This window comes from Cotesia glomerata, linkage group LG3 (assembly GCF_020080835.1).
Source record: "Cotesia glomerata isolate CgM1 linkage group LG3, MPM_Cglom_v2.3, whole genome shotgun sequence".
Taxonomy (NCBI): Eukaryota; Metazoa; Arthropoda; class Insecta; order Hymenoptera; family Braconidae; genus Cotesia; species Cotesia glomerata.
In genome coordinates, this window is record NC_058160.1 from 9,310,995 (window position 1) to 9,336,998 (window position 26,004).

General features: G+C 31.2%; 1 protein-coding gene across 4 annotated transcripts in view; it reads right to left on the reverse strand.

The window, feature by feature from the left end:
* LOC123260715 (5-hydroxytryptamine receptor 2B) overlaps positions 1 to 24,966 on the reverse strand; it is a 54,200-nt gene extending 29,234 nt beyond the window's left edge. The window contains exons 1-4 of one of the 4 annotated variants that reach the window (XM_044721983.1): positions 24,927 to 24,966; positions 14,899 to 15,684; positions 13,540 to 14,416; positions 5,290 to 5,587 (exon numbers count right to left, since the gene is read on the reverse strand). In XM_044721983.1, the coding sequence (XP_044577918.1) occupies positions 5,290 to 5,587; positions 13,540 to 13,980 (739 nt within the window). In that variant the 5' untranslated portion in view covers positions 13,981 to 14,416; positions 14,899 to 15,684; positions 24,927 to 24,966. Of the gene's footprint in view, positions 1 to 5,289; positions 5,588 to 13,539; positions 14,492 to 14,898; positions 15,685 to 23,619; positions 23,637 to 24,926 lie in introns of those variants that run through there. The other 3 variants (XM_044721987.1, XM_044721986.1, XM_044721985.1) reach the window with 3 other exon arrangements.
* Between the last annotated feature and the right edge of the window lie 1,038 nt (positions 24,967 to 26,004).

Below are 26,004 nucleotides of genomic sequence, written 5' to 3' on the forward strand. Positions count from 1 at the left end.
GGTAACCAAAGGTTTACCGAAGTTTGGTTCACCAAGCTCGGGCTCAATTAGGCAAACCTGTGGCAATACCTAAGTTCGGCATGTCATGGATTGCCTAATTAGTACGAAATAATGGTAACCAAAGGCTCACCGAAGTTTGGTTCACCAAGCTCGGGCTTACTTAGGCAAACCTGTGGCAATACCTAAGTTCGGTATAACATGGATTGCCAAACTGTTATGAAATAACAGTAACCAAAGGCTTACCGAAGTTTGGTTCACCAAGTTCGGGCTCACTTCGGAAAATCTATGGCAATGCCTAAGTTCGGCATTTCATGGGTTGCCAAACTTTTATGAAATAACGGTAACCAAAGGTTTACCGAAACTTGGCATACCACGATCGAGCTTCTTTAGGCAAAACTGTGGAAATGCCTAAGTTCGGTATGTTATGGATTGCCAAACTGTTATAAAATAACGGCAACCAAAGAGGCTTACCAAAGTTCGATTCACCAAGCTCGGGCCCATTTAGGCAAACCTGTGGCAATGCCTAAGTTCGGTACGCCATGAATTGCCAAATTGATACGAGATAACGGTAACCAAAAGCTTACCGAACAGTAACTAAAGGTATTCTGAAGCTTGGTCTATCAAAATGAAACTTGACTAGGTAAGTCTGTGGCAAGTCCTCACTTAGGTATAATATCGGAATTCCTAAATCGACCGTTGCAACGGTAATCGAATGTTTTCCGAAGTGTCGGGCTTATAAGTATCTTGAGGCAAGAGGTCGCTCATCATCGGCGTAGCGTCGCGGTATGGTCTAGGGCTCTCGTGCGTCGGGTACAGTGTTTGAGTCTCGCGTTCGACATGTAGAATTTTTAATAATTAATAATTATTAATTATAATTATTCTTAAGGTGAGTGTGAGGTAAATTTAAGTGTTATGTGTGACTAATGTATCTAACTCCATCATCTCCTTCCCCCTTGACCCATAAAATCGACCAATCAAAAAAAAATTTCTTCATAGTAAGAAAAACCCTAAAAAGCGAAAAAAATGACCGAAAATATAAAAAAAATAATACTTAATAAACAAAAAAAAATTTTTTTATTTACTTAATATTTAAAAAATTTTGTCGTAAACTCGATATTTATATTTAAAATTTAAAAAGTAAATTAAAAAAAATCAGCATTCATAATTTTTAATTTTTGCTTTACAATAACAATAGCTAAAAACAAAAAAAGAATTCAATTTGGATTCTTCCGTGCGAATTTAGTTTCTGAATTGCTGCCTAGTTAGGTAGCCAAATTCGGACCGAATGAGGCTTGGATAGTCACCAGCAAGAGTGGTTTCCAAACCACCGCCTAAGTCGGAAGCCAAGTTAGGCCCAAACTCGCAACTGCGTTACTTCCGGGACGTGGGCCAACTTTGGCTTCCTGGTTCGGCGCGAACTTGGAATTCGGCATGCCTAATTCGAAACGAACCACCGCTGAACTTAAATTTCTGGTCGGGGATAACTCACGAACCAATCAACCAATTTTCACGTTCTTGGTGGCGATCGACGTGATTTTTTGGGCTCTAATAATTATTTTATTTCGTCAAAAATTATCCAAAAAGAAATCTTGAAGTTATGTGAAACAAACATTTTTTTCGAAATTTTTCGTTTTCGATAACTCTCGAACAAATCAACCGATTTTGATGGGACTGGTGGAAATCGACGTGAATTTTTAAGCTTAAGAGCTGAATAGTTTTTGGAATTGATCGGTGGAGCCGTTTAGAAGTTATTTAAAAAAAAACGACTTTTTGAAAATTTTATTTTTGAGATTTCTCAAAATCTAACGAACCGAATCGATTCAAATTTTCACGAAATTTAATGGCAATGATACTCTTTGGATCGCCACCTATTTCGATCCGATCGGCCGAGCCGTTCAAAAGTTATAAGAGGTTTACACACACACACACACACACACACACACACACACACACACACACACACACACACACACACAGCCGCACGGACACCATCGCGGAAATAGTCAGGGAAGCTTCCTGTGACCATAAAACGTCGAGATCTGATGATAACTCGATTTTCGCAAAACGGGGTAAAACCAATAACTTCCCGATTTTTGAAAATTTTCAATTTTCTCAGCGGGAAGTTAAAAATTGTCAAAAAAATAACAATTTATTTAAGGGGTTAGGGGTAGTCAGACATGAAAAAATGGGAATTTTTGATAACTTTTTTTTGCTAGCAAATAATTTTATTTTTTCAAAAAGTAATAGTATGGCATCATTACTCAATGTTTTGACTTGACTTCACGAAAATTTGAAAAAAAAAAAAAAAATTAATTATTTTAAAAGTTATGACTGTTCGTGTTGACCCAATTCAAAAAAAGGTCCTTGCGGTGACCATCATAAATCCTTGAAGATTCATATAAAATCAATCGGATAAGAAAAAATAGTTTCATTAATAGATAATCTAGTGCCTGATCGATGCTTTTTTGTTTAACATTAACAAAATGGCGGCCTCAAGAAATTTTTCTTTAGATTTTAAGGAAAAAACCAACAGTTAATTGTTTATAAAAAATCAAAATTTTTGAAAAAAAAAATCCTTTGATCATACACGAGATTTTTATGTTTTCCAAAAACTGTATTAGTTTCATTGAAATCTACTGAGTAGTTTTCGAGTTACAGTGGTCACCAGTTTAAAAAACATAGTTTTGAGAAAAACGCATTTAAAGTTTTACACTACCTGCTCTCGAGCGTTCTGGAGTGCCTGAGCGTCCTTTGTTATTTGTCGAATAACTCGAAAAGTATTTGTCGGATTCCCTTCAAACTTTCAGACAATATTCTTAAGATATTACACTTAAAGGAAATGCAAAAAAAATCGATTTTTTGAAAATCCTGACTACCCCTAACCCCTTAAACAAAATATCATTACAAATGATTTAATTTGATAATTTACTCTAATTTTCATCTACAATATTATAAATCCGAAAAAATCTATTTGCTTGATAATAAATAATTTTTCTGAAGCATAAATATTTAGTTGTTGCAGCTTAATTTTATGCTATTAAAGCTACATGAAAATCATGTTGCTGCCACATGATTTTTCTCATGCTACCGCAACATGATTGTCATGTAGCTGGAACATGACAAATCATGTGGATGCAACATGATTTTCTCATGTCACTGCAACATGATTGTCATGTAGCCGAAACATGACAAATCATGTGGATGCAACATGATTTCATCATGTTTATTTACCAAGACTGCATCATATTGCATTTACTATTTATTTTTTTCCCTGTACGGCTGTCCCATTTTAAAACACACTAGCTTAAATTTTTTGACCTGGTTTTATTTCAGATCGTTACATTTTTTATCTCGACAAGTAAGGTAAAAGCCCCAATAGATGATCACGTACCAGTATATGATCACTCCATGTATTTGTATATCTATATTCACAAATATAGGTATGCAAATACATGGAGTGATCATATACTGGTACATGATCATCTATTGGGGCTTTTACCTTAAACAATTTTTATTTAAAAAAAAAAAATGTTCTTTTTTTTTAAATCGAACTTTTTATTAATTTTTAAAAAATTTAAGAAATTTATTCCACTTGTTAATTAACTGAACAAAAATTTCCTGATTAAAAAACGAGAAAATTTAACTAAAAAACTCTGTCAATTATTTTTAAAAAAAGATATTTATGTTTGTTATAAGAAAATCTCTCCTTAATCAACTAATTTTCTTTCAATGTGATTACGTCAATATCAAAAATTTAAATTTCATTAGATGCAAAGTTCTCGATGATCAAAAACATTCTATAAAAAAAAAAAAAATAGAATCTATCAAAGATTGATTTTAATTACAAATTAAAATCTAGAACCGCTGACAAAAAAAATGAACTTCAAAAAGGTCAAAAGATCTGTAAAGTTGAAGCATTCATAATAGCAATTCCTCAGTTCTTAATGAAAAAATTCCAATGAGCGTCCTACACTCTATGAAAATTCTTATTTATTCAAAGATGATAATGGAGACTACTTATTATTAATATAGACTAGCACTAATAACAAAAGCGATAAAAGAAAGCTTGTAAACATCAAAAAGATATTGTCAAAAGTAATGAAAAAAGGCGTTTTAATTATTTCTGGAATCTCTCAGAGTTTTGTCGTCGTGAAAAGCGAAAAAGTCATTCTCGCGTAGACAAAGACCGGTTCCATCTTCTTTGTTGCTTCTTATTCTGTGTCACAGTGACAAACATAACAGATTTTACAACAATGAATTTTTTTATTTGGAGCTTGAGTCAGTCTTTAAGAAATCTCTTGTCTTTTATTTGGTGTTTATAAATCCGGAAATTCATGCACGGCTTTTTATTTTCTTCGGTTATATTCGTAATATAATGCACCCGAGGCTGAGTCAATTTTTTGTTCTAACCCAAAGAAAAAACCCTGATTACTAAACAAAAGCTCTGAAATTTATGGTTATTAGTTTTCTTGATTGAAATCAATATTTACGCTGATTTTTCATGAGCAAGGGTTAACTCGATTTGGAGCTCGAATATCTTCAGGGAAAATAATTACTAATTAACTTTTGTATCATCCTTTTGAACTAATCAATACCTTTTTTTTGAGAGAGAGTTATCAGCTAAATAAAATATTAAAGTACGAGGCGCGGTAATTGATAGCGTTAATTACTGCATCAAAATGAGTAGATCATTACGTAACAGTAGTTACAATAAAATATTTACTGCGGGAAATTGAGTTATTTGTACACACTGAAACCTTTTAATTTGTAAATGCGTAATTTAATTATGTAATTATCAGGTTGTAACAAGCTCATGTTCATTTAACTTTTAGTTAATTTGTTTATTGGAAACACTTGATTATTAATTGCTCAGCTCAGGTAATTTCAATCATTGAGCATTTTAAAAATTTTTAACAATTGAGTGATTGAATTACACTGGTAGAATTTTTTAATTGTCAATAAGTTTATTGATTTATAAAAAATTGATTGATTAAGTGTAAGTAATTATTTTTTCACTTTTAATTAAGTTGATTAAATAAAATATGTAAAATTTAAGAATAATATTTGATTATAATTACATAAAATTTTTAAACTCACTTTTTACTCCAGATTCTCAATAAAAATTTATTAAAAATTAATAGATAAAATTTAATCAATAGTTTATTAACTTTTAATAAATGTTTTAAATAAATAATTCATAACGTGTTAATGAAACTTATAAAATATTGAAAAATTTTTCTATCAGTGCACAATTGATGAAACTTTGATCAAAGTGAAGATAGAACTTACCAAGAAATCCCGGAATGGCGCCCAATGGCATGACAAAGAGACTGACCAGAAGATCCGCAACGGCGAGTGACAGTAGGAAGTAATTAGTGACATTGTGTAGCTGGCGATCAAGACATACCGCAAGGCATACCAGAATGTTTCCCAAACCACCAGCCACTATGAAGACCGCCACAAAGAGAAACGTCCACATGAACCTTTTTCCGCTCCTCGGGAGTTCGATCTGACGTGTTCGTCTGGAGCATGACACTGTCAGATTTTCCGTTGTCGAAGAATCCCCCACCGACGTGCATTCGAAAATCTTTCACAGAAAATTCATTTATTATACTAATTTTATATAATCATTTTTCAAGGACGAATCTTTTCTCTAAAAATTCGACTGAATAAATTATTTGATACTTATTAGTTATTTATGTACCTTGGGCGAGCCAATACGGTCGAGGTGATAAATATTTTCAGCAGAGATAGTATAAGGCTGAGGCCCGAGGCTTTATATCCCTGCTGCAAATAATTATCACCGAGAGCGTATTTGTGTGTGGCTTGCCCATGGTGCTTAAAAAAATTTTCGTCCTATGGCGGACGTATGCGGGTTTTTACGTGCAGGGGATACTCAATTTATAAATAGGGGAAGGGGGGGGGGGAATGGGCCCCTTAAGAAAAAAATGTTGATATCCTTAGTGTTTTTCTCTGGTTTTACTTTTTTTTAGTCCCTTGCCAAGTATTTGACCTCAATTTGCTCTGTTCATTAAAAATGAAAAATTGAAAATGTGGGGCAAAATGGGCCACCTTCAGAAAATTTTTATAATATGAGTTTTTCAGCTCGTTTTACTTTTTTTAGCCTTTTACTGAGTTTATGGTATTAATTTTTTTGTGTATATCGAAATTAAAAAATTGAGAAAAGTGGGGTAAAACGGGCCCCCCAAAAAACTCAATATGTTTCTTACTTGTTTTATATTTTTAATTTTTTTATTATGTATTCAGTATAAAAAATTAGGATAACAATAGACCCTAAAAGCCATAAAAGCCATCCCTGCAACTTCCCGCTAGCTCCATACCTAAGCGCTCCACATTTCACGCCAAAAGCAATAATAAATCAGGTAAAAAATGTCGGTGTAATTTAAAAAAAAAAAACGCGTTTTTTGAATTATTTCGACAACGGTATCTCTCAAACTAATCAACCAATTTCAGTCGCGTTAACGGCGATCAACACGGGTTTCTAAGCTTAAAAACCAATCAGTTTTTCGAATCGATTGGTGAAGCCAATAAAAATGTATCACAAAAAAAAACAATTTTTTAGAATTTTTTTGACGATATCTCACAAATGAATTAACCGATTTCAAAAAATTAAAGGCATTCTATGCAGTCTTTCTAGAAAAAAAAGATTATTTATCACTAACCAAACAATCGGACCTGAAATTTCAAAGATATGTTAAAAAATTACTTTTTTTTATTTTTCAAAATTAAATATTTCTCGAACCATTCAACCGATTTTGACGTTATTGGCGGCGATTGAAGTGATTTTTTAATCTCTAAAAATCATCTCGTTGAATCAAAAACGATCCAGGAATAAATGTCGAAGTTATGTATGAAAAAAAAAACACTTTTTCCCTTATGTTTTGTTCACGATACCTCACAAACGAATCGACGTTGACGGCAATCGACGCAGTTTTTTAGGCCTAAGAGCTGATTAGTTTTTGAAAACGATTGATTCAGCAGATTAAAATTTATTAAAAAAAAAACATTTTCTGAAAATTTTATTTTCGAGATTACTCAAAATCTATTGGTCCGAATTACCTTAAATATTCTAAAATATCTATGGGCAAAGAAACTCTTTTGATTGCTGTCAATCCCATTTGAATCGGTCGAGCCGTTTAAAATTTATGCACCGGACACCATCGCGGAAATAGTCAGGGAAGCTTCCAAGAAGCGCTCCAGAAGATAACGAAGCCAAGAACATGAAGATAGTGCAGCTCAACCTCAATCATTGTGAGGCTGCGCATGACCTGCTCATGCAAACTGTGCGCGAATTAGAGGCAGATGTAGCACTTATAAGTGAGCCTTATAGACATCTGAGTAACCAACCCTGGGAATCCGACAGCACTAACAAAGCCGTCATCTGGTCCTGCGGTAAATGTCCTTTTCAGAGAACAGTCAACAATAAAGAAGCTGGCTTCGTAGCATCATGGGTAGATGGCATCCGCTTCTACAGTTGCTATGCACCACCTAGTCTCTCTAATGAGCATTTTGAAGACTTCCTTGATCGGCTAACTGAGGACGCAAGAAAACACTTTCCCGTGGCAATAGCTGGTGACTTCAATTCCTGGGCAACAGACTGGGGCAGCAAGTTCACTAATACACGTGGAAACGCACTTCTCGAGGCAATGGCCACTCTGGACGTGATCCTTCTTAATACCAGTGACACGCCAACGTATACTAAGGGAGAGGCAAACTCAACTGTCGACCTTACATTTGTCAGCAGTTGCTTAGCTCGAAGAGGTTTTTCTTGGAAAGTATTGAACATCTATACAGCCAGCGACCATAGTACGATACTATGGGAAATATCAACTGGCCAGAAACTAACAAGAGACAACAGGAGCGCTAGCGCGGTTGGGTGGAAAGTTAAGTCTCTCGATCCCACTGCTTTAGTAGTAGCCTTAGACTGCAATCCCATCATCGTAGAAACTGCTGAAGAGAAGACCAAGGACCTAATGAGAAGAGTCACCCAGGCTTGCGACGCTAGTATGTCTCGGAAACGTCGCATAAATTCAAGACCTTCAGTGCACTGGTGGAACTATCACATTAGCATTCTACGCTCAAAGTGTCTTAAAAAAAGAAGAAAGTCTCAGCATGGCTACAGACGATCTAACTCCGCAGAGCTGTTGGCAGAGTATAAAAAGGCCCGTCGAGAACTGAATAGAGCCATCAAAGAAAGCAAAAGACGTTGCTGGAAGGAACTGGTCGCAGAAGTCGAGAAAGATCCATGGGGCAGACCGTATAAGGTGGTTATGACCCACTTGAAATGCCAACCAATGCCATCACCTACGTGTCCACAACTCCTAGAGAAGATTGTTACTACGTTGTTTCCCCAACAGCTGGTATTCACCTACAAGTTGGAGCAGCTCAATCCTGAAGACATCCCAACTATCACGTTGGACGAGTTGATAGAGGCAGGAAATCGAGTAGGGAATAATAAGGCGCCGGGATTGGACGGAATTCCTAATATTGCCCTGAAATCAATCCTTAGGGCAGCACCGACATTATTCCTGGACGTTTACGATACATGCCTGAAGGAAGGGACTTTTCCCCAGAAGTGGAAACAGCAACGGCTAGTGTTTCTTCCGAAGGGGAAAAAGCCGCCGGAAGAACCGTCATCCTACCGACCACTCTGCATGTTAGACACGGCCGGCAAGATATTCGAGCGCATAATTCATCAGAGAATAGAGGCTTTAGTCGATCCACTCCTAGCAGAGAACCAGTTTGGTTTCCGAAAAGGACGGTCAACTCTGGATGCTATCAAATTGGTTGTTGATATAGCCAAGGATACAATCGCCGGAACGAGATGGAAGGGTGGAAAGAAGAAATACTGCTTGGTGGCTGCTTTGGACATCAAGAATGCCTTCAACTCCGCTAACTGGGACTGCGTTATGCGGGCTCTAGAAGAAAAAAACATACCAGGATACCTTCGCAGAATAGTAGCGAGCTACTTCACGAACAGGCTCCTGAAATATGACACGACGAATAGTACGGAAGTGTATGAAATCTCCGGAGGAGTGCCACAGGGATCAGTCTTAGGTCCTCTGCTATGGAACATCATGTATGATGGCCTCCTGAGAATAGCATTGCCTACGGGAGTCAAACTTGTAGCATATGCGGATGACGTAGCTGTCGTGATTGTCGCAAAGCACCTCGAAGAGATAGAAATGGCATTTGATATTACATTCAGACGAGTCAATTTGTGGATGGACATGATGAACTTGCAACTAGCCAAGCATAAAACCGAGGCAGTGCTCATCACCAGCAGAAAAACGGTAGAAACCATCAAGTTGAGAGTCGGAGAACAAGAAATCACATCACAACCATTTATCCGTTATCTGGGAGTGATGCTGGATGCACGACTCAACTTCAAACTGCAGGTGGAACATGTCAGTGCCAAAGCGTCAGTAGTGAAGGCTAGTCTCGCACGGCTGATGCCTAACATCGGAGGCCCAATGCAGAGCAGGAGGCTACTATTGTCATCAGTAGTCACATCAGTGCTCACTTACGGAATATCCATTTGGGCTGATGCACTGGAAACCCAAGAATCATGGAGAAAAGCTGGACCAATATACCGACTGAGTGCCCTACGAGTAGCTAGTGCCTTCCGCACTATATCAGAAGAAGCAGTGTGCGTCATTGCTGGAACCCTACCTCTTAAAGTTCTAGCAGAGGAAAGACGGGCCCTTTACCAACGAAAAAGGTCAACTGCACTGAGCCCGGAAGAACTTAGAATTGAAGAACGGCAGAAGAGCATAGGCCGATGGCAACTACAATGGGATGCTGCAGAGAAGGGTAGGTGGACGCACCGTCTCATACCTCGGATCGACATTTGGCTTAACCGGAATCACGGTGAGGTCAATTACTATCTTACGCAGATGTTGTCGGGACATGGGTGTTTTCGAGAGTATCTACACCGCTTTAAGCACGATGACTCTTCGGAGTGCCCGTCCTGCCCAGGAGCTGCTGACGACGCGGAGCACGTCTTCTTTGTATATCCTCGTTTCGATCCACAGCGTGAAGAACTGGAGAGGATCCTGAACCAGAGAATGCAACCAGATTCACTAGTGGAAGCAATGTTGTCATCAGAAGCTGCCTGGAACGCTACCAACACGTTTGCAACAGAAGTCCTTAAAGACTTGCGTTCCACCGAAAGAAGAAGAGCAAATAGCAGAAGATAGAAGGAAGGTAGTTAACACCTTAGCCACCAGAAGGAAGAGCAGTAGCTAGATCCTCCCTTCACGAAGTAATGCCTGACGGCGGTTTCCATGGGGGATTAGAGGAAAGAAGGAAAAGGGGTTTAGGGTTTAGTGGGTAGGGGCGTTAGTGTCGAGTTTTAGTATGACGCTGCGTCAAGTCGCCACATATTTAGGCCAAACAACTATGCCTAGAATCCGTAAAAAGGATTCCCCCCCCCCTAAGGGAGAAAAAAAAAAAAAAAAAAACACACACACACACACAGAGCATCGCAAAAATAGTCAGGGAAGCTTTTGTAAAATAAATAGTTTTTTAACAAAAAATATAGTAAATAATGCTGTTATTTAACTTGCAACCTAGTTCGTACTTTACACGGAGAAAATTTTATAATAGAGTTTACTATCTAGTTATGATAAAATCTATTAACTGAATTCGATAGTAGTAAATATTATTTAAATAATTATGTAAACCATCTGAATTGTAGTAGTTACCATCCTGATGGTAACTACTACTATTGTTATGGTAATCAGTAACAATAGCTATTATATTTTAACTAGTTACTACTATTATCAAAATCCTAATTCCTAATATAACCTAATGGTTACAGTTACCATCAGTAATAATAATAGCTACTATCTAAGCTAGTAAAAAATATTAAAAAAATTAAAAATTTGCGTTAGCGTGGATGCATTTCTGAATGAACTAAAAGCAGTTGTAGCGCAGTGTAATACACAAAAATCGGGATTAAATTTGGATTGAATGTATATTTAAATTTTTGTTTGTCTAACACAAGTTTCAACGCCAAATTTTTCAAAAAAAATTTGAAATTCCCAAAGAAATCAAAATTTTCAATAAAATTCAAATTTCAAAAAAAAAATTTTAATCTTACAAAAAATTTTTAAAAAACATAATTTTCAAAAAATCTAAGATTTTCAAAAAAAAATGTTGAATACAATGAAGCTTTAAACTAATTATTAATCATAATTATCTAATTATTTAAATTAAATATTTCCCTTTAACAATTGTAATTAAAGAGAGCATACTCTTTGCTCCAGTTGATGGTATCGTATTTTGAAATGCACCGAATCAGCTTGACTACATGTAATTTTTCTTCTGCATTGAATTAAATGATATTCTTAAAGCTAGCAGATGAAATAAACTCATTGACCTGTTTAAGTTATACATTCTGTTGAAGAAATTCAATGCACAAATTATCAAAACTAGCAATTTGCAGTCCCTATGTGACTGCCAAGAATTGCGAACTATAATAAATAAAATTTTGCTTAATTGTATAATGATTTTCGTTAAAGTGTACTTTACTTTCTTAACTATTGACATTTATAAAGATATAAGCTCATCCCGATATTACAATCATAACGAGCTTTCATTTGAGTACCCACTTGCATTTTTGATATATTTTTCATATATACATATATATATAATATATATAAATATATAAAAAATTCATGTGGGTACTCAAATGAAAGGTCTCGATGAGTGTAATGTCAGTTGTATCTTTAAAAATGTCAATGGTTTACAAGATACAATGTCATTTCTTAACTATTGACATTTTTAAAGATATAAGCTCATTCCGATGTTACACTTATCAAGAGCTTTTATTTGAGTATCCACATGCATTTATATATATATAGAAAAATTGATGTGGGTACTCAAATGAAAGGTCTCGATGAGTATAATGTTGGAGTGAGTTTATATCTGTAAAAATGTCAATAATTCACAAGATATAAGATCATTTATTGATTATGAATCTAGAGATAGAGTTTTTTTCTCTTAATGATATTCTCTTAATAATATAGATTATAGGATAACAATTAATTCAATCATAATGGAACCATCAAATAATGTTTCATTGTTTTATCTTGTGAAAAAATATTAATAATTGATAATAATAAGACTTTTTTAGTAACCCAAATGTTGGATGATTGCTATTTTGATAATCATAGTCAATCATTCAAAATAATCAATAACAGCTCTAATATTTGGAAATTTTTATCATATATGGATTTAAACGATTGTGTTATTATTTGTTTTAATATTTTAAACGAAAAAATGTTCATAACTAAAATATGGATGCAAATAAAGAATTGAATAAAATAAATTTATATTATTTTTTCTTTCAGAATTTTTACAATCTGAGATGGTTACAGTTACCATCTTCGATTATAGCAGTTATAATTTTTAATAATTACAATTATCATTTTCGATAGTAATCGTTACCATTATTAATAGTAACTAGTACAATTGTCAATGATAACACCTATTATTTTGTGACTAATTAATTTTATTACCATTTCAGATAGTAGGAGTTAATATTTTCGTATAGTAAATACTATTATTAATTTTTCTCCGTGTACCTATATAATTTTTTCTATAATTCAAAAATTCTAGAACACGTTTAACTGAAAAATATTCTTTGGTTTTTAAAGTCTAATCAGCCCATTATACCTCCCAAACACTTCGAGAGTTGAAAATGTTGAGAGCCCATTTTGCCCCCAAATATTTTTGGATATTGAAAATTTTAGGGGGCCCATTTTGCCCCCCCCCCCTTTCCCTAAATAGCGTACGACGCCATAACCCTCTAATCCTCTAAACAAAAATAAGCTACTCGGCTGTATAGAGATTGGTGACGCTTTCGTGACATTGTCCTCGATTAGGACGAAAAAAATAATTACCTATATAAAGTTCTATACAGCCCAGTAGATACTGGCTCGTACGCGTATTATTTACAAATTGAGTGTCGTCTGCGCGTAAAAACCCCCATACGTCCGCCTAGGATGAAAAAAATAATTACACGCAATTAGAATAAAAAAAAAAATACATTTATTTTGTAATGTGCATATATTTAAGTATGTACATAGAAAATCGGTCATTATACATTCAAATTTCAGTTTTTTGTGAATATCTCAGAAGATATTAGAATTTTGAAAAATTAAAGTAACATTTTTTGTAGAGCGGAAAATTTGTTACAAAATTGGTCTGAAAAATTTCTAATCAGAGCAAAAGTTTTAAAGATATGATCAATCAAGTATTTATATAAATTCAAAAATTTAGTCAATCATTATTTTTTTTTTTAAGACCAAAAAAGCGTATCAAGAAATTTTATTTCTCATATTTTCAGTGAATTTTTACATTCCTAATGTTCTTAGGATGACTGGAGCAAAAAAAAATTTTTTTGTGATGTGTATATCAATTTTCATATAGATTAATTAAAAAGTCTTTTAAAAAAAATAATAAAAAATCCTAAGCGCGTATAATTTCTAAAAATGAAATAAAAAAACTCACATCGCTGAGGAAAGTCGAGTTACAGTCGATGAATTTTGAAATTCTGGACAAGTAAGTGCTCTCGATGTTTTCCAGGCCGTTGATAACGAGGGATAAGTTGATATTGCACCCGGAATAATTGCAGGGCCAACAAAATAATGAGGTATAAGGTACGCCAGCGAAATAAGCATCGACGCCAAGCTCGCCAGCACGGTGGAGCTGATGCTGGTGATAGTGATGAGTGCTCGTGCCGTTGACATGTTCAGCCATGCACAAGTGGTCATAATCAATAGGCATGAACCCCCCGGGCCCGACTCCGGGACCTCCAGCGTCGCTAATATTAATTCCGGCACCACATTGCTCGTTACAGGTGTACAAACCGCCGCTGCTAATATTGCAAGATATTCCGTGGAGCATCACCGTCAGCTCGCTCGTCCATCCCGCGATATTACCTTCAAGCATGACTTATTCACATACACTCGATTCACGTACACAAACATCAATTCCCACTTTATGAACTGGTGATATTATTATTGTTGTTATAATATTTATAACGATCCAGGTTATACGCTTTAATCACTTTGACGTCTGACCAAAACACCCTTCCACCACTTTGCTAGCCATTGTTACAGTCTATACTTTTTACCATTACACTCACTAGTCACTTTCTATTCTACAGAATAAAACATTTGTGTACTTTATACTTTGTATTTTGAGCTTTCCTTTAGATCTCGACCCTTTTACACCGGAATTTATTCAGCATTCCGCATTTATAAGCTCGCTATGTACTGAGCTCTAATCGAGATTTTTTCTGGACTACAACAGCCCTTTAAAAACATACCGACTTTGTGCTTTGTTTATGTTCTGGTTCTGGCGAATTTGTTGCTGATTAAATATGCTAAAGAAATTAATTAAATGTCATGTTTTTTGCAAAAAATTAAGTCGCTTAATTTTCATAATAATTACTATTGATTATAATTTAAACTACCTTTAAATTAAACTTCAAAATAATTTGATAAAAATATTTTTTTGTCTTTGAATTTTATTTTTAATTCAATTCAAATTTTTATTATCAATTTTGATCCTCAAATTTTTAATTTCTTTTCACTACAAAAATTTTAAAAACAAAAAATTCTTGAATCAAGACAACTAATTTTCTTCAAAATAACTTTGTACTTACATCAAATTTCTTGGCTCAAAAATTCATTAATACAAACCATTTAATTTATTGATTTTTAAAAAAATAATATCTGTCTTTATTATAAAATGTTTGTCTATTTTATACTCATAAAAAATTTAATAGCTTTACTTTAATTAACTTAAAATAACTTTGATCAATTCAAAATTCTTCAGACAAAAAAATACAATCTAAATAATTACCAAGAAAATTTTCCTATAAATACTTTTTTTTTTTTTTTTCAGTATAAAAATAAAACCACGGTACTATAGAAATTCAATTACAAATCTCAAATCCCTTTTTATCTTTAATTTTCCAATCTCGATAAACTGCAAGCATCAACTTGCACTAAAAAAAGCGATCCCGCAAACGGCGAAACTAAGACCGCTCGATTACTACATCACTCGGTTTTAATTTCCGAGTTTTTAGTCTCCGATTAATCTCAACCTGTATGTGTATCAAAACTGTAAGCAGCAAAATTTCTTCCACTAAATCCACAATACGTGATAGGAAATACGAGTGATATAACACTGTATCAGTAATCAGCAAGCTTTTAGCCGAGAGTTTACGTCCAGCAAGTGTACTTGACGGGTTGATCTTCCAGGAGCCTTTCTAAAGCTTTCTACTGAGTACTAATCTGTGATAAATCTACATCCTCGGCGGAAAACTTTCCGGATGTATTTTATTCCGGACATATAAACTAAAAAGGCGTACCACTCGAATTTTATGTGATAGGTATCATCATTCGCGTGGTTTTACGATTTTGCTATCTCAAATGCTGTTTACGTTTTTATTTCTTTTTAGAATAATATAACTTTTCTCCTATTTCCGATGATGGATCACTCGATCTCGAACGTTTTCTTGTTTCCTGTCCAAGTAAGATAGAAAGACATTCGGATCAATCTGTCGTTAAAGTCCCATCAAATTTATCTTTATCATTTCTTCTTATTATAGTTTCCTCTTTGCGGTTAGCCAGAATTTTTCGTCTTCTAAAACATAAAAATAATTATGCGGAGTTAATAAAGTATTTTTTATCAATAATTCAACATGGCTTTATGATATTTTCTTTTTTGACGAGCTATAAAAAAGTTTTTCAATTTATTATTTTATTTACTCATAAAGTTTATGGGTTAAATAATAACGCTTTTATGAATTAATTAAAACTTTAATGTATTTTCAAAAAAATTTTTTTACTAACTTATTTATTTTATTGGTGATGTTACTAATTTTTTTTTTTACTTGGCTGTTATATAAATTTTCAATGGGATTTATTTTCAATTAAATCCATCACTTTTACGTGCTTTTTTAGCTATAGATTGTTTGCGCTTACTTTACCCAGATCGGTTTTATTTTTTCAGTGGTGGAAAACTCGATTAATAAAATTACCGAGTAAAGACTTGTTTTTTCAGCTTTATAATTAATATATAAAGTCAATTTTATTTAAAACTAAGAGTGAAGTCAAGCGTCGGGTTTTTTTTACTATGACCTCGTCAATTTCACTGTACTTTAATGTAATCTAAAAAAAAAACTCTAATTAAAAAGTCAACGAAGAAAATTAAATTGTATAATCTACAATATGAATTTTTTTGGGTTAATCATTTAAGATAGTTAAATTTTCCAGTGATAATTAATTTTATAATTTTTTAATTATTACTAGTAATCATTTATTAGAAGTTTCTTTAATAAAGTATCGCAATATTTTTCATTTTAATTATAGTAGTTATTATTGAGGATAGTAACAAGTATTAAGAATAATTATTTTTTACATGGAATTATTGTTAGCTCAGAAGATAAATATTGCTTATTTCCATCAGATTAAATTAAAAAAAAAAAAACTAGCTGGTTTTTATTATTATAATTAAAAAAAAAAAAACTAGAGGATAATTTTTAATTCTCTTTGTGGCAAAATTTGAAGCCGAGACTTTTAATTTTAAAAACTAAACATACATCGCATAAAATTAATGTCAATTCAGCTAATAATTGAATATAGTAATAGTGTCTTTGTATCTAGCCTGTTGAAAGACTCGTTATTAGTTTATAGAAGACGATGACAGTGTTTTTAAAATACTATCAGCTTTCTTTTCTCTAATGTCGCCCAACGATGCTTTATTTACCTTAAACTTCAGCTCAGTGTGTTTCTGGAAAAACAAACTTCAGTGAAAGGACTTGAAGCTTAAAGCTATTCAGGACATTGTTGTTTATTTAATTGCCCGCTCTCGTGCTGAGAATTAAGTAATACTTTTCTTTAAGGGTATAATTTCCGACAAATAGCATCAAGTAGACAGGAAGATTGATTTTCTTCATACAAATAAAACGAGGACCTTCACTGAATTTTTAATTGTCTCTTAGTTAATTTTTTTTTTATTTTGTAAATGTCAAGACATTTTTTTCATAATATTATTGTTATATGATTATTACTGACAACCTGCATTGACTGTTAATATAAAAAAGAATGGTACAGATCAATTTTTTTTAATTTTCACACTCAAGAAAAAAATTAAAAAAATAAATTTTATTTAGCGCAAAAATTTAAATCTAATTTGAACTTTTCTGAAAACTTATCATAATAAATTAACTATCACTAAAAATTATATGAAACCTTCAAAAGGGACAAATTCAGGTCAAAACCATTCCAATTATACTAAATTTAACAAAAACAAAAAAAATAAAAAGATATTTTATCAAATAAATACGCCAGAGACAAAATTTTCCTTTTTCTTTTAATTATATATAATAAAAAGCAGCATTAATTCACCGTCACGTTTTTAATGTGTTAATCTTCACGAAAAAAGTCTTAAGAGTTTTTTTTTTATACAGAAACATTCTAAACACCGTAAAAAAGTTTGATATTTTGTATTATAATCGTTGACGTACTACCCCTCCCTTATTTATCTCCAAGAATTTAATTTAATCAAAAATTCAAAGTTTATTATTATTTTCAATGATCCTCTGAGTAAAGTAAAGTGTAAGAAAAATAAAAATTGTAATAGAGTTTATAAAACCAAAAATAATTTCCTGAGTGTTTAAATTTATAATATTTGACACGTAAAGCTCCGTAATTAAAGCCAAACATACACTGTAAAAAGAGCGGTGTTAAAAATGGACTTATATTAACACCGCACGGTGTTAAAATAAAATAACACTGGCGTAACTTTTCCGGTGTTAAAATACCGGTGTTAAATCGGTGTAAAACGGAGTAATACCAGTGTAAAAGAGGAGTAACCATTCTATTTAAAATATTAAGATTATAAAATCTATAAAACATAATAAAATTTAGTTTTTAAATTAAAAAAATAAATAGAAAATATATTAAAGTAGTATTCATTACACTGGCCCACAAAAAAAAAGTGGTCTATACTTTTAACCAGACCTATCTCTATGTATTTTGACGCGCTAAATCCGAATCTGAAGTCAGTTTTGCCCGTACACCCTCAAAATTATGAGTAAAATGCAAAAAAAAAACTCAAAAAAGCAAAAAATTGCGAAAAACTGCAGTCACAGCGATGAATAAATTTTTGTGAACCCTGATCAAGTATGATTTTCATGTACGTCAATTCACTGAATCTAAATCTAAACATTAAGTAGCCCCTTGATTCGTTAAAATTTGAAAAAATTGCAAAAAACCGAAAAAAGGTAAGAAATCATGAAAAATCGAAATTATAGAGATGAAAAAAATTTTTTGGATTCAGATTGAGTATGATTTTTATGTACTTTGTTCCACTGAATTTGAATCTGAAGTTTTCTTGTCCTATTCACGTTTTAAAATTAAAAAAAAATGTCAAAAAAAAAAAAAAAAGAGAAAATTGCAGTTTTAAATATGAGAAAAAATCTATTAATCACGATTGTTAATGACTCAGGTGCATTTTAATGGATGAAATATGATCTTAGAATTGAAATATTCACAAAATTTTAAAATCTATAATAAATGAAGTATAAGTAGAATGAAGAGAACGGTGACTGCAGTTTTTCGCAATTTTTTGCCTTTTTTTTTGGTTTTTTGCATTTTACTCATAATTTTGAGGGTGTGCGGGGAAACTGACTTCAGATTCGGATTCAGCACGTCAAAATACATAAAGATAGGTAGGTCCGGTCAAAAGTACAGACCACTTTTTTTTTGTGAGCCGGTGTAATTTTTATGATTTTTACTGAAATAAACAAAATTGTGCCTATAAAAGTTAAGAAAAAAATGTATGACATAAAAAAATATAAAAAGTCTATGAGTATCATACAGAACAAATTTTAATTCCGGTTTGTAGTTATTTAAATTGTTACCTATGTAATATAGACTTTGTTTAAAAATTATACAATTTTACACCTACCATTTCAATAATTAATAGTTTTATGAATTAATGAATATATTTCTCAATAGTAGTAATTTAGTGAATAAAAGTATTCACAGAGTAAAATATCTTCAACATCAAAAAATATTTTAACACCGCTTTAACACCGGAAAAAAATATTTACACCGGCAGCGGTGTTATTTTAAACACCGCAAATTTTAACACCTACACCGCTTTGGACTTACCCCGGTTTTTTTCACAGTGTAATCATGATTGAAATGAAATAAAATAAATATCTTATGAATACAAAAATAGCGAATATCGCCTCGGGTACTCAATATCGCCCAATCTTCCCTTCACGTATTAAGTTTTTTATTTTATATAACACATTTCCTTCATACTAGCGTTTTAAATCCTCCAGCGTTGTAAAAAGTCGGCTCATAAATTTTAAACGCTTCAGTTGTATTCTATTCCGTTTTTCTGTATTTGATACGTCAAGAAGATCTTCACAGTTCTTTCCTTCAAATGCATCCCTCAGGACTCCGCGTAAATTGCTCAAAAGGAATATTTCATTTATTTATTCCGATAAAAAGGAGGAGAAGGAGTAAATGATCTATAATTTGAATATTACAGGTGACTTTTTTGTAATATTACGCTCGTTTCAATTAAAAATAATTTATTTTTTAGTGAGGAGGTTGATTTTTATCAATCGTGATTGAAAGTTCAGTCACGAATGAAATAAGATATAAATTTACATATTTTGTAACATGAAATTACTTCTTTATCAGACGAAAAATCCTTGAAACTCATAATTTGCATATTGAAAGATCGAAACAAATTTTCATGTAAAATATATTTCAGGCGATTTGAATATAAGCGGAATTGAATAAAGATTTAAAGAAAACTATTTTTATTGATGTAAAATTTCCTATGTAATATTAATTTAGATCTTTGAAGCGATTAATTTTTCGGTGTAAATTTTACCAGTAGATTTTTTGGTCAGTGCTCAAGAACAGTATCTATTTATGTTTATATTCTTGGATAAAATGATAAAAAAATATATGACCAAATTATCTCGAATAAATTTTAAAAATTCAACAAATTTTCAGTTTCAAATTTTTAATAAATCAATGAGTTATCAAAAAATACTTAGCATCTAAAAAGACTTAACTTGATATTTTTTCTAAAGAAAAATAAATAGGTTACCAAAATAAACAATTACCAAGTATTTAAATACTGACTCAATGTTTCAATATTTATCAAAAATTATTTTAGATAACTAAAAAAAAATTGTTTAGTGAAAAATTTTGCGTAATTTTGTACCCAAACACAGGAAATTTTTTGTCGCAATGACAAAAATTTTTTACTGTGAAAGATTTAAGACAATCAAAGAAAATAAAAAACTTTTTCATTCCGTTAATTTTAAAGGTCTCAACCTTTAAAATGTATATGACTTTTGTTATATGTATTTTCTATAAAGCTAAATCGATTCACACCTGTTCAAAAGATCTTCCCGTTAAATTTATGACCACGTCACACAAGTAAACACGTTCGTTCGTCACTATGACGAATGTCGGGGTTACAAAAAGTGAAAATTCAAACAAAAGCATTCTTTTTCTATCAACTTTAAATTTTTTTCCGGTGCTTTTATTCTGCAATCAATTTGAGCAGAATTTTTGTCTTTTAATTGCTGTGTTCCGAAGTATTCGGCGGCATGATGAATTTGCATCGTGTCAAATTTCCTACAGTATGCAGAGTATTAACGCGTCTATTTTTATTTATTTGAAAAATTAATTTTTTATTAAAAAAGTTTTCGGAAAAGGTTGTTTATTGTGACGCGAATAATACACATAAATGAGGAGAATACTTGTTCCAATAAGCCGGTACGGGAGTTGAGCAAATGCGCGAGTCGAGTGTAAATTACTTTGGGACACATTCCAGATTAGTGTAGTGTTGGTGTACATCACTGTATAAATATATATAAATGTACGTCCTGTATTAATTGAGTGAACAAGTGGACCTTTTTTCGGTCAAGGGAACAAAAAGCTCGAATAAAAGAACCGACTTGAAGCATGTGTTGTTGATTTCCCAGATAGACAACACTAACAACACCAAAACTGGGACTTTATTGCTGATAAAAGAACTTTTAGCTGGGTGTGTGTGACGAAAGACAATCTTTGAAGATATTGTTGACACTTGTTGTGTTATTTTATGATTTTCTTTTCTAATAAAATATTAATGAATGAAAAATTACAAAATTTACATTCATATTTTTTTTTTTTAACTGTTCAATTTCACGGTCCAAAATATTTTAATTCATAAAAATAATATTTAGAATTTTTTGTAGCAATAATTTATTTTTTATGTAAAAAAAACAATAAAAAAATGTCAATTACTAGGTAGAAATTTTTAAAACTATTTAAAGAAAATTAACTTTTTCGAAGTATACTTTTCTATGATTGTTATGTAAATATATACTTATGTAAAATTGCTGTGAAATAGAATAAATTACAAAAAAAAAAGATTTTATTTTTTGATTTTTTATGTCTGAACTCAAAAACTTTTTTTCCAATTTAATATTTTGCAGCCTTGATTTAATATTTAGATTTTTTATAAAGTTAATTTTAAACTAATCTAGGCCTGATTTTTTTCACCATAAAAAAATTATAATCAGAATACAGAATATTATTTTTTTCTAGATCAAACAAAAAGTTTGCGAGTACAAACTTTGCATCTAAAATTAATAGGATGATTTAATATTCTTTTTTCACGATTTTAATTCAACGGGAAAAGTTTGCTAAAAAAATGTATATTTTACCGCTTTTTTATTCAAGCATAAATTTAATTTATAATATTTACAATAATAATTTAATTGATTAATTCATAAATTATACAGCGATTAGCAAAAAAATTTAAGCTTGTATCGCAACGTTTTTCTAATGTCCTGAGCACTTTATTAAAAACCCCCAGTTACGCGTTAAAGAGTCTCGCTTTAAATATGTGGAAAAAAATTTCTGTGGCTTTTAAATATTTTTCTGAAAATGAAAATAAAATTGTTATCTGTCAGCATAACAAGATTCTCTTTGTAAGAAAAATTAAAATATAATGAGATTGAGATTTTAATGTGAAGAACAAGGCTTTATAAAAAAAATATTCGACTTTTTTTTTTTTTAATTATTATGCTAAATATATTTTTAAGAAATTAATTCTCAAAAAAATAATAATAATATGATTTTTAATTTATTAATATCAATGATCGGGTCAATAAACAACAATAAAAAAGCTCCTACATCTGTCGATAAAAAAAACTACAAATAAAAAAATTTTTAACGGTATTGAAATAGGAATACAAAGAATGGAATATTTATATCTCAGATTGCGATAATCATACGCGGTAAGCGAAATAAATTTGTTTCCAATACCGAAGATAAACACGCTCTATAAATTCTCGAATATAAGCGAAATATTCCTATTATTTATTGATGATCGGCTATAACAAATAATAACACACTCCGTGTCTCCGACTCGAGTCAACAAAAAATAGCGTTGGGTGTTACGTGTAACTATATGGATATAATATATATAATACATCGATAAAAAATCTACATAAATATTATTGTATGCGAAAAGTGTGAATTAAAGAATTCAGATCCACAAACCCGTATCTCCTTTCAGCGTGTTTAAATAACCGATCATTGGGCGAATTGTATGGATAGATACATTCATAGGTTTTGTATGACTAAAACAGTCATCGGACGGAAAAGTCCCATATTTCTCGGGGGGTTACCGCGAATCTTAGACTTATCAATTTGTCAGTCTCTAATTGGAGCCAGTAAAAATCTAAATTTTTTTATTCGTAAAATATTATTATTATTAACCTTTTTTATTCTATTATTTCCCCCTTATACTTTCTGGTATCGCCAGATTTAAGGGCAGACCAGTTTTTTTATTCCGTAAAAAGTATTTCGTGGAAATAAAAAACAAATGAAATATCTTGCTCTCGATTTGAATAATTATTCCATTTTAGTTTTTTTGATAAATAATTTACCCTCGAAATTTGTTGTTTATTCAAATTTCACCATTTTGATATTAATTGTTTAATCAAACAATTGAGATATTAGTGGTTATTATATTTAAATTTAAGACAGCCGATAAAATTGAAATAGCAATTATAGCTTACGGCACTTCGTCAAGACGATAACCTACTCAGGATTGTTTGAGGGTTCGTTTGGCGCTTGAGATAACTTTGTCATCTGACAAATTTAATGAAACAACAGATGGACCATTTCCCTATAACTTTCTCGTTATCGCTTCGTCTATACGTTTACACGATATATATATATATATATATATATATATATATATATATATATATATATATATATATATATATATATATATATATATATATATAGACACGGTCAATAATACTGCACAAAATGATAGTCTTCTCATCTACCTACCACTAATTTAAGCTCTACCTATTTTCCATTATAACTTTTATAACTTTTATTATTATTATTATTATTATTATTATTATTATTAGTATTATTATTATTAATATTATTATTATTGTATTTTAAAATAAATCAAATCAAATTTTTTCTTATAAATTAAAATATTTACAAAAAAATAAAAACTTACATTTTTAATGCTAATTTGAATTAGAACGTTTAATATTTTAATTTCTGAACAATATCCACCCCTCAGTAGTCGCTTCTCTTCCCTATTTAACCGTAACTGTCAAGACACTTAAATAGTTCCCATAATTTCAGTTTAAATTGACAACACAACTTTTTTTTTCAGTTAATATGTTAAACATTCAAAAAAATGTTGTCTGTAAAATAATAATAAATGTCTTAATTACCAATTTGACAAGAATAAAATTGATAGTGATTTAACAAACCTGATTAAACAAATTCAAATAATCTTGACACTTGCACAAAAGATAAAACATAAATTATTAGTCTAGTCTCTATTATTAGTGTGGTAGTTTATGTTCTGCTTTAGCAGACACCATGAATATACCTACACTTTTTTAATTTAACAAATGTATAAGACGGCATTATATTATTATACTTATGAAGTATTATATGACACAAATCGTTCCCTCCAATCTTTTATGTTGGGAAATAGTATAGTTGGAAAACTTGAAACTTTTCGGAATTATTTAGCGGGTCAATAATTGATGCCTTAAACTTATTTTCAATCTTTAACACTTTTAATAAATGTCAAAATTATTGATTTCTCATCAACATACTTTTTTGTACTTCATTGAAATTTTAATAAATTTTACATTAAAATTTATAGATTATAAATTAAAAAATTTATAGTAAATATTTTTACATCTCAAATTTTCGACAATTCGCAACTATTAATGAAGAATGAATATTTATCCATTAATCTCTCGACTTTTTCGCAATAAAAAAAAAATAAATTTTTAAAAATTATTTACTCACTACAATTTCCACATAATAAAACTTTAAAATAAAAGATTGGACGTTAAAAATGACATAAAAACTAATATTTCACCCCCTGTAACTCTCAAATTTCCAAACTGAACAAGTTACTTTTTTGGTAGGAGCATGTGTTGCATACACTGTAACAAGCAATCTGTGCTTTACCCAAAACTTTTTCTTCCGGATTTATCTAAAATTTTATTTTAAAACCACACTAATAAAGTTCATGATCAAATAAATAAAAATTAATACAATAAATATAAATTTTTTGATACTTAAGGTGTTTAAGGCAATCGCTGCCAAATGGATGACCCTGACACGAGTTTACTAAACACATAAAATGAGTAATCCCTGAACTTGAAAGCGCGCTTTCTGGTTTACATCCGTCTGTCAAACCTTTCCGTCAAAATTAATCCAAAAATAAATTTTTACTTCTTACTTACTGTGAGAACATCGTTTAAAATATTTAAATTAAATTAAATTTGAACTTACTTTTCATTTTTTTGAAAATCCCTTAAAAACTTTTTGTTAAAATTTTGAGCACTTGAAAAAAAAAAATAAAAAAAAATTTTCTTACAATTTATAATTTAATTAATGGTTAAATTTTTTAATTTTTGAGTAAAAAAGTAAACCACCAGTGATATGAATAATTGAAAAAAAAGTTACAACATTGAAGAATAATTATTATCCGTGAACCTCACAGCCGCGGCGCACAAATCATACTGAGTGTGACTCGCGGGCTAGATAAACTTGTCTTTCTCCATTATGCTGGCGGTCTCCTTTCATCTCGCTCGGCTTAGCTTGCGCATCATTTTTTAAGTACCAAAAGATTGCGCGGTTGTAATATTCGCGATTTTAAATGCACATCCTCATTATAAATTTGTCTCTTTTAATCGACCTAAAAATAAATGTTAAATTTTCGGTCTTGTACAAAAATAACAAAATTGGTTGGACATTAATTTAAATAAACCTTATCAACATATTGATATCAGTGTGAATTATTTAACCCCGCGTTAACAATAAATATAATAAAAACAAACGTTGTTATTTTATTCATGACCATACTCGATCATTATAATATATATGAAATTGGATTTCATAACGTAACACATACATACCTTATACTCTCGAGAGTTATACGTGAGATTAAAATCTATGTTATTTTAATATCACGTGTGATTCATTTCATTATTTTTATTTGGTTAATTAATTTATTAAAGTCGAGTCTTTCTCACAAACGAGAAAAAAATATTAACAGAGTATTATAAATTCATGTGACTTATTTTTTAACTTTTTATTTTATAGTAATTGTACCTTATTACTTATTTTTTTATTTTTTCTGTGTCAAATTTTTTATTCGATTGTAACATTTTAATTTTTTAAATGAAAAAGCTGTCAAACGCCTGCATCGCAGAGCTTGAGTTAAAATGTGTTTGTCTTTTAGGAAAACATTTTTTAACTTTACATCTCAATTATTTTACCCTTAATCTTGCCCTCAAAGACTAATGTAAAAAATATTGCTTTAGTAATTTTTTCATTTTGGCACTTAAAAAAAATCCTATATATTTAT